The sequence below is a fragment of the Ursus maritimus genome, unplaced genomic scaffold (assembly GCF_017311325.1).
Source record: "Ursus maritimus isolate PB19 unplaced genomic scaffold, ASM1731132v1 scaffold_21, whole genome shotgun sequence".
Lineage (NCBI taxonomy): Eukaryota > Metazoa > Chordata > Mammalia > Carnivora > Ursidae > Ursus > Ursus maritimus.
Window position 1 is genome coordinate 52807519 of NW_024424564.1, and position 10025 is coordinate 52817543.

Sequence of the window (10025 nt, forward strand, 5' to 3'; positions counted from 1 at the left end):
TGTAAATAAACCTTCCACAAATTGTCCTCATTTGAGTGTGTCACCTATTTCCTATTGGGACCCTGACTGATAGAGGGAACAGGGCAGAAGCAAGATTTCTCAGTGTATACCTTTCTATAGTTTTGACCTGTGAAATACGTATCTGTATTACCCATTTAAAAAAACCCTAAAATTTAAAAATTCTATAAATGAAAACAATCAGAAACAAGTAAACTTAACTGAGTATTAAATTGGTGGTAGCCATATTGAGAAATATTTTATTTCAAGGGACTTCAGATCACAAAATTCTGACTGTACATTATTCATGGGAAGTATTTTAAGGACCAAAGAGAACTACAAAAGAATTCTAATTTTCCTTTATTACCTTTATAGTTTGGAATGTTATTGGTATTGATAGTTTTAAGATAGTTTTCTTTATATTGCACATTAAAGCAAATACGTAATTATATTAGTGATGTTAGGAACTAAGATTTTCAGAGTAAGAAAAAATATTTGCAATGACTACAATCAGGAAACAGCGAAAACACAGTTATGTTAAAACTGAATGGAGGGGTGCCTGACTCAGCTGGTTAAGGAAGTGACTCTCGATTTTGGCTCAGGTCATGATCTCGGGGCTGTGAGACTGAACCCTACATGGGGCTCCATGCTCAGCAGGGAGTCTGCTTGAGACTCTCACTCTCACTCTGCCCCTCCCCCTGCTCTATCTCTCAAATAAATAAATAAGTAAATCTTAAAAAAAACTGAATGGAAACTATCAACATGAATTCAATTTTTCTTTTTTATTTTATTAAGATTAATTTATTTATTTTAGAGAGTGAGAGTACAAGTGGGAGAGGGAGAGGGAATCTCAAGCTGACTCTACACTGAATGCAGAGCCCGATGGTACCTGATCACACGACCCTGAGATCATGACCTGGGCAGAAACCAAGAGTCGGTGGCTTAACCGACTACGCCACCGAGGAGCTCCATAAATTTGATTTTTAAAAATTACTATAACATGGAAAGATGCTCAAAGTCCTATTAGTCACTAGGGAAATGCATATCAAAACCACAATGAGATACAATTCCCATTGATTAGGATGTCTAATCGAAAAAAGATAATAACAACTGTTGAGGATGTGGAGAAATCTAAACCTTCATTCATTGCCAATGGGAATGCCAAAATAGTGCACTTACTTTAGAAAACAGTCTGGCAGTTCCTCAAATGTTAGACATAGAGTTACCATACGATTCAGCAATTCCACTCCTAGGTACACACTCAAGAGATATAAAAACCTGTCTACACAAAGACTTGTACACAAATGTTGAGAGCAGCATTATTCAAAACAACCACAAAGTGGCAACACCCCAAATATCCTTCAACTGGTGAATAAATACAATGTGGTATATCTTGCAATGAAATACTATTTAGCCATCAAGAGGAATTAAGTACTAATATACATACTATAACACAGAGGAACCTCGTATGTTAAGTGAAAGAATCCAGACACAAAAGGCCACATATTGCATGGTTCCACTTATATAACGTGCCCAGAATAGGAAAATCTATAGAGACAGAAAGTAGATTAGTGATTGCCAGGGGCTGGATAGAAAGGAGATAATGGAGAAGGATTGCTAATGAGTACAAGGTTTCTTTTTGGGGCGATGAAAATGTTTTGGAATTAGATAATGATGACAGTTATACAACTCTGTATATAGTGAACATCACTGTACACTTAAAAAGGATGAACTTCATAGTATGTAAATTATATCTCAATAAAGCTGCTATAAACAAAAGAACAAATCTGAAAATTACTTCTTGTATTTTCTAGCCCCAGCCACTGAAATGGCTTAGACCTGCTATCACCCAAATGCACTGATCAAATGCACTGAGTGTCTCTTGTTCCCAGATGGTGGTCTTTAATAACTCCCTTTCAAAAAGAAACCAGAAATAATTGGAGAACTGGCTAATTCCAAGTCTGAGGCCGGGAAAATTGAAGAATAGCCTAGGAACTGGGACATCTTATATCAGAAAGTAAGGAAGATTTCAAATATTAATGAGGTCATGACTAAAGGACACAGGAGGAAGCTTGAAAGAGCTCCTAGTGACTAAAGATATGGCAGGGTGAGCATCAAAAAGAATAATGGTTTATGGGGTACCTGGGTGGCTCAGTTAGTTGGGCATCTGTCTTTGGCTCAAGTCGTGATCCCAGACTCCTGGGATCAAGCCATGTCAGGCTCCCTGCTCAGTGGGGAGTCTGCTTCTCCTTCTCCCTCTGCCCCTCCCCCATGCTTGTGCACTCTCTTTCAAAAAAATAAATAAAATCTTTTTTAAAAAAAGAGTAATGGTTTTGGTGGATTAAAAACACTATAGCAATGAAAATTCATGAGTCCATAACGATAGTAACAAAAAAAGAGAAAAACTCATTTTCACCATTTGTGCTATTGAAACTTTCATCTTTGAAAATACTAATTAAGAAAGACAAGCATTTGGGGCGCCTGGGTGGCTCAGTGGATTAAGCGACTGCCTTCAGCTCAGGTCCTGGGATCAAGCCCCACATTAGGCTCCCTGCTCAACAGGGAGCCTGCTTCTCCCTCTCCCCCCAACATGTGCTCCCTCTAGCTATCTCTCTCTCAAATGAATAAATAAAATCTTTTAAAAAAAATAGGACAATAATTTATCATGTTTTTCCAGTGTGAACTGTATCTTAGGTTTCCAATAATCCCCGTCAATGAAAAAAAACTTTTTTTTTTAAAACAGGGGACTACCATTCATGAATATAGAAAAGCATGACATACTATAAACTCAATTTTGCAAACCTTAATGAAATGCTGATTCAGTCAAGATTATTAATGGACATTAAAAACATCTGGGTAGCAAATGCAGTAATTTCTTTGACATTGGCTGTAGCAATATTTTTCTAGATATGTTCCCTGAAGCAAGGGAAATAAAAGCAAAAATAAACCATTGGGACTGCATCAAAATAAAAAGCTTCTGTATGGCAAACAAAATAATCAACAAAACTAAAAGACAACCTACTGAATAGGAGAAGATATTTGCAAATGACATATGCAATAAAGAATTAGTATCTAAAATACATGAAAAAGTTATACAACTCAACACCCAAAAAGCAAATAATCAATTTAAAAATGGGCAGACAACATGAACAGATATTTCTCCAAAGAAGACACACGGATAGCTAACAGACGCACGGAAAGATGCTCCACGTCGTTCATCATCAGGGAAATGCAAACCAAAAGTAAAATGAGCTAGCACCTCACACCTGCCACAATGGCTAAGAGCAAAAACACAAGAGATAACAGTGTTGGTGAGGATGTGGAGAAAAAGGAACCTTTGTGCGCTGTCGATGGGAATGCAAACGGGCACAGCCAGTGTGGAAAACAGAATGGAGGTCCCTCAAAAAGTTAAAAATAGAACTAGCCTGTGATCCAGTAATCACACTACTGGGTATTTACCCAAAGAATACAAAAACACTAATTCAAAAGGATACAGGCATCCCAATGTTTATAGCAGCATTATTTACAATAGCCAAGATATGGAAGCGGCCCAAGTGTCCATCGACTGATGAATGGATAAAGAAGATGAGGTGTGTATATACAGTGGAGTATCAGTCATAAAAAAAGAATGAAATCTTGCTATATGCAACAACATGGATGGAGCTGGAGAGTATAATGCCAAGCAAAGTCAGTCAGAGAAAGACAAATACCATGATTTCACTCATGTGGAATTTAAGAAACAAAACAAAGGGAAAAAAGAGAAAGGCAAACAAAGAAACATAAAAAAAAAAAAAGGAAAGGAAAAAGAAAAAGAAAAAGAAACAGGTCCTTAAGTATAGAGAACAAACTGATGGTTACCAGAGGGAAGATGGTGGGGGGAAGGGTGAAATAGGTGATGGGGATTAAAGAGTACACTTATCATGATGAGCACTGAGTAATGTATAGAATTGTTAAATTACTATATTGTACACTTGAAACTAATATAACACTATATGTTAACTATACTGGAATTAAAATTAAAAACTTAATAGAATTTAGAAAAACATTTGGGTAAATGGTGGATAAGGAACATCTGTCTAATGTCAAAGCAACACTAGTAACACTAGAATACTAGACTAGTTAGAAGGGAAAAACTAATTGTACAATGGAGTAATCACTGTCACCACCCTAATCCAGGGGTCAATCTTAGCACCACTAGTGGTAAAACAAATAGGTATGATGTAATGTAATACAGTGTGAAGTAAACAACATCACCTATGATGGAGTCTAACCAAAAGTGTTTAATTTGAACCCATCAACCTTTTAGGTATTGAATTTTTTCAAATGCCTTTTCCTCATCTACCAAGAAATAAAATGGATCCTCTTTCTTGTGGGAACAGATGAAGATTACTGAGGTAACAGTGTGAAACATGGATTAAAGTAGGGTAAGACCAAAGGTTGGGAGCTCAGCTAAAGATTACTACATTAATCCAAGGAAGAAATGATGGGAGCCTGAAACAGTGATAGTAGTGGGAATAGAGGGAAGAGGACAAGATTATTAAGGTGGTAGAATTGGCCTAGACTGGTAATGTTCTGGGTGTGATAGAATTTATAAGGATGAAAGAGAATTCATTTAGGTGGCAGCCATATGGAACTTGGAACTCTGGGAGAAAAGCATTCTAAAGTCCGAGGAACAACAAATGCTAAGGACCTGAAACGGAAATAAGATTGGTCTACGTAAGGAAGGGAAAAAAAAAGCATTTCTGACTGGAGCACAGTAAATATGGGGAAGGAGAATATTAGAGAAATATTAGAGAAGAGAAATACACAGGAGCCAGATCATAAAGGGTTTTGTGGGTCATGGTAAGAAATACTGGATTTTATTCCAAGTGTAGGGGAAAGCCATTGGAGAGTTTTAAGCTGGGCAGTGCTCAGACTTATAGATTTACTTTTTTAGCTTGTTTTTCTTTAACCACTCACTCTGACTGCTGTGAGAATGAATTGCAGAGAGACAAGAAAGAAAGTGGAGGGACATGTTAGGAAGTTACAGCGATAGTCCAAATGAGAGCTCTAGCAACTTTGGCCTCATGAGTGATAGCAGTGAAAAGTGTCAAGAAACAACTGGATTCAGGATGTATTTCAGAGGTAGAGTTATTAGGATTTATAGAAGATTAGATGAGGGAAGTGGGGTGTAGAAGAGGGAATAAAGAATTACTCCGGGTATCTGGTCTGAATGAATGAGTAGACGGTGCTCCTTACTGAGCAGGTAAGACCTTGGAAGGAACAACTTTGTCTGGGAGAAGCAGGGGAGAAGAAATTTACTTCTCTTTCTGATTACAGTATTTTTTTTTTAAGATTTTATTTTTAAGTACTCTCTATGCCCAATGTGGGGCTTGAACTCGACTGAGCCAGCCAGGCTTCCCTGATCATAGTATTTCACATGTTTACTAGAAACAGGAAAAAAAATGCTGAATATTATAGCTTAGATATATAATTTTGAAAGTCAGCAGCATAAGAATGGTCTTTGAAGCTATGGGACTGAATAAGATCACCTGGGAAAAGAATATAGGGTAGACACAGACAGAGGACATATTTCCAGGGGGTGGGAGGACTCCAGTGTTTTCAGAGACTGAGGGGAGAAGCAGCCAATAACTGAGGCCAGGGAAACAGGAGAAAACCTAGTTGGTATACAAAGTGAGAAGAGCAAAGAGGCTCAAGGGAGAGACAAAATGGGACCTGCCATGCCACCTAGACAGCAAGACCTTCCCTTGACCAACTTCTTTAAAAACAACCCCAGCATTTGATTCCCCTCCCGTTTCTATTTTTTTCCTTAATGCTTAACACTTTAATATTCTACATGCTCATATTTTGTTGTCTGTCTCTCTGCACTTGAACGCAAGTTCTACATGGGAAGGGATTTTTATCTGTTCACTGATGAGGCCAGTGCATGGCACATGGTAGGCATTCCATTATTTTTAAATGAATGAAATAGCACTGATAAGTCAAACAGGATGAGGAAGGAAACTGGCCACTGACTCTTACAAGATGTAGGTCAATGGTGACCTAGACTAAGTGTCATTTCAGTGGAGCTTGGGACTGAAAACTGAATCAAGAGCACCGAGGATGGTTCAAAGAGCTTCACTGTGCTGTTAAAATGGGGCAACAGCCTAAAGAGACAGTGAAGTTCAAGGGCTTTTCTCCAAGCATTTCATTATAAAATTTTCAAACACACAAGAAAGTTGAAACAATTTCATAGTAAACACCCATATATTTATCACTAAATTCTACAATTAACATTGTACTATACTTTCTTTTCATACAGCTATCTATCCTCTATGTTATAAGAGTGTTAATAAGGGATGTATTATTGCCAATGAAAATTATCCAATAAGGGAGGAAGATACAATCCAAAGAGAAAGATAATCACAGAAGCAAAGAACTGAGGAGGGGGCAGGATATAAACCTAAGTGGACAGGATAGCCTTAGACTCAGGCATACTTGTGGAACTTCCCTGCTAAATAGTCCTGCTTCAGTCTACCATTTTTTCCATAAAGTTAAATAAATCACTCTGGCAAGGACTTACCCAATTAGATTCCAACATTATACACAACTGCTCCCCTACACATGCACTACATTCTTGACAATTTGGGCTATTAACTGTCCCACAAATAGACTCACAAATCTCTAGGAAAATACTCTTTACTCTTTGGGCCAGCTCAAATGCTAACTCTAGAAAACCTTTCCTTATCTTTACACCTTCCTGTCCGTACCTCCCTAAGTCAGATCTAGTATTTTCCTTGCTTAAAGTTCCATAAACAGTGTCACTGGGCCTTCTATTTCAATAAGTGTGTCGTTTTCTTATACTCCCAATGCCTTGGGAGCAGAAGCTGTCTTATTACACATATCTTCTTCTGCTTCTAATACTAAATATACACAAAAACTATTTGCTAAATTTGAGTGGAAAACATCAAAGTTAAGATTAAAGATGACATTTTTCCCACTACCCACAAAAACCCAGATTTAGATTTACTAAAAACAAATGAGAACATGTCAAACTTTGACAGGTGGTAGCAATAGGAAATTATTACAAAAGGAATGACTACAACTAGCTAAATTGAAGTTTAAGAGAAAATGAGTATAACAGAATTATCAATTGGTTTAATAAAATCTACCTAAATGTGCCAGTAATTCTGTTGATTTTTAAAAAGATAATTTATTAACAAGTATTCAAATGAATATAGAATATCCCCCATTAAATTATTCATGGATTAGTATTATACTGAGTTTTGGCCATCATATAGGAGAATATGAATAGCCCATGCAAAATTCAGCAGTAAGTAAACCAAAAATTTTTGTTGTGGAGAGATGATATTAAAGGTAATGCTGAAATAACCCACGATTGGCTTTATATGGTTCTAAGCGGTGTCTCTGGGTTACCAGTGATTCTCAGGAGGGGAGTGGAGCTTCCAGGGCATGTGGGACGAGAGGAAGTTGTAAAGGCATTTTCATAATAACCTGAAGATATATTTAATCATGATATGTATTGTTGAATTAAGAGAAGAAATAAGATTGAAACTTAGATATGGCAATAATTTAAAAAAGTTCAAAACACCACTTTATCTGGATCTTGAACAGCAGTGGGCAAGTAATTTAGGCTAATCACAGTATAAGACTTTACCCAAATACTCATTCAAAATATTACACTGTACAAAATACAATCCAGCAACCCTCCACATAATCACCAGTTAAAAGGTGAAAATCAACTGATGGTGGGATCTCCTGATAAATGAGTGGAGAAGATTATAAATACTCTCGTATTCTTACCCTTATCTTTTCAATGTCTTTTTGATAACAGAATCAAGGAAATTTGGCCTAAGATAGCCACAAGGAAGATTTGAGTTAGGAAAAATCTTGTAGTAACTATCATCATTAGGCCTTCCACCTGCTAGGGTCATTACATCTATGGATTCTTACCGCAGCGCGGTAGGGAGACCGGCCAGGCCCGAACTCAAGTCCAGGCTCTCCCACTTCCTGGGTGACCATGGAAGAGTCATCTGGCCCCTCTGAATCTCAGTTTCCTATACTATAAAATGGGATAATACCCACTTATGAGCATTGCAATAGGGGTGCCAGGAACTTGGTAAAAGTGCCACGAATGCCATTATTATTACAGTATTCCTGTGTAGAAGTTTCCTTGAATCCAAACTGTTGTTCAGGTTCCTGAAAACCACTTATTTCCTTCAGATCTCTCTCACTTAAAATTTGGATGAGAAAAGGAAGCGGGTGGAGAGGAGAGGTGTAGCAAGCAAGATGGAGTCACTCCTGTCAAGCAGGGGCCTGTGTCAAGCAATGAGGTAGCAGGTAAGGGTATTGCAAGCTAAGACCAGTTGTCAACTAGACCAGCACCAGCTCATGACACACTCAGATCTGATGACCAGCAGAAACAAGGGAGGTCTGCAAAGGCCCAAGACTGATTAAATCCCTTTAAAAAGAGGATTTTTTGCAGCAGTGTCAGACTCCTCAGACACTGGCCCCTCTTGTCTGACACTTCAGAAAGGCAGAGGGGGAAGGCTCTGCACGACTGATCTTTGAAAGGAACAGAGGTCCTTCACTGCTTGAACATAATAAGCAGTAAGTGCCCAGCGCTGACCCTGTCTGAGGCCCTATCTCAACCAGACACTCACAGACTGACTTCAGGATGGGTTGGTTAACTTCCTACCTCCTGTTCTATCTTGTTTTTTTTGTTTTTTTGCTTTTTTTTGACTAGTCTTGTGCTTTGCTTTGTAAGAAGCCAAGTTAAACACGTGGTGATATATCAGAGTTTGGAATCCTGAACCTGCTTTATAATTATGTCAACCGTGCTCATGACAAGAGGTGGCTAGGGCTCAGGCCTGGAGAAGAAACCCGCAAAGCCCTGGGAGCCAGGGCAAAGGAGAGGAGGGTCCTGGGCAGACCTGGGTTTGGGTGTGGAGGAGGGTCATGGCCCAGCTGCAGGGGGCAAGGGTGGACCCCTGGTGGTGGAGGGCTGAGTACAGAGGGGCGGAGGGCGAGGGGCGGGATCCAGGTGCCAGAGGGCCAGGGGCTGGGCGGAGGGCGTGGGTGGGCACCTGGCGGTGGGGGGCTGGGCAGCTGAAGGGGAGGGGCCGGCGGCAGAGGGCGGGGCCGAGAGCGAGGACAGGCACCTGGCGGCCAGCACCAGGTGCAGGAGGGCGAGGGTCGGGGTCCCGGTCTGGGCCCTGGAGGGCGGGGTGCCAGGCGGCGGAGGTCGAGGGTCACTGGACGAAGGTGGGCGCCTGGGGGCTGGGCAGAGGGCAAGGGTAGGTACCTGGTGGCGAGGATGAGGGTCGGGCAGTGGAGGACTGGGGGCGGAGGACGAGGGTCGGGCTCTGGGCAGCGGAGAACGAGGATGGGCAGCTGGCGGCGAAGGCAGAGGGTGGAGTCGGGCTCCGGGTGCCGGAGGGTGGGGGGCAGAGGGTTAGGGACTGGGGTATGGGCTGCCGAGGGCCGGGGTCTGTGGTCCAGGCGGCAGAGGGCTCGGGGCCGGGCGCCAGAGGACGAGGCTGGGCACCTGGCGGCGAGGACAGAGGGTGAGGGTCAGGGTCCCCAGGGGTCCCGAGGAGAGGGTGAGGGTCTAGGTTCCAGCGAAGGAGGGCGGGTCCGAGGGGAGGAGTGAGGCCGGCGGAGGCCGGTGGGCAGCAACCGCCCGAGCCGGTACGCGAGGCCGCCCTCACGTCCCCTCAGGCAAAATGCGGCCTGGACGAGCGGGGCGGGCAGAGGCGTTCAGGGTCCCAGTTACCGGAGCCATTGGGGCCGATGATGCAGGTGAACCTCCTGAAAGGGCCAATGACCTGGCGGCCCCGCCACGACTTAAAGTTCTCCACGAGCAACAGCTCCAGGTGGCCCATGGCTGCGCCCTCCGCGCCTCAAGCGTCTTCCCCACACGCCCGCAAGAAAAGCGCGGGAAGTGCTTCGCGGAGTCTCGCGAGAGGAGAGCGAGAACCCAGGGGGCGCCGCGCCGTTCCTAAGCAACCGGGTTGTTTACGTCTCCG

General features: G+C 41.8%; 1 protein-coding gene across 2 annotated transcripts in view; it reads right to left on the reverse strand.

Annotated features, from left to right (window-relative positions):
• SMC1B (structural maintenance of chromosomes 1B) overlaps window positions 1-9881 on the reverse strand; it is a 79544-nt gene extending 69663 nt beyond the window's left edge. For both annotated transcript variants that reach the window (XM_008702890.2, XM_008702889.2), the window contains exon 1: window positions 9773-9881. In XM_008702890.2, coding sequence (XP_008701112.1) covers window positions 9773-9881 — 109 coding nt within the window. The remainder of the gene's footprint in view (window positions 1-9772) is intronic.
• Between the last annotated feature and the right edge of the window lie 144 nt (window positions 9882-10025).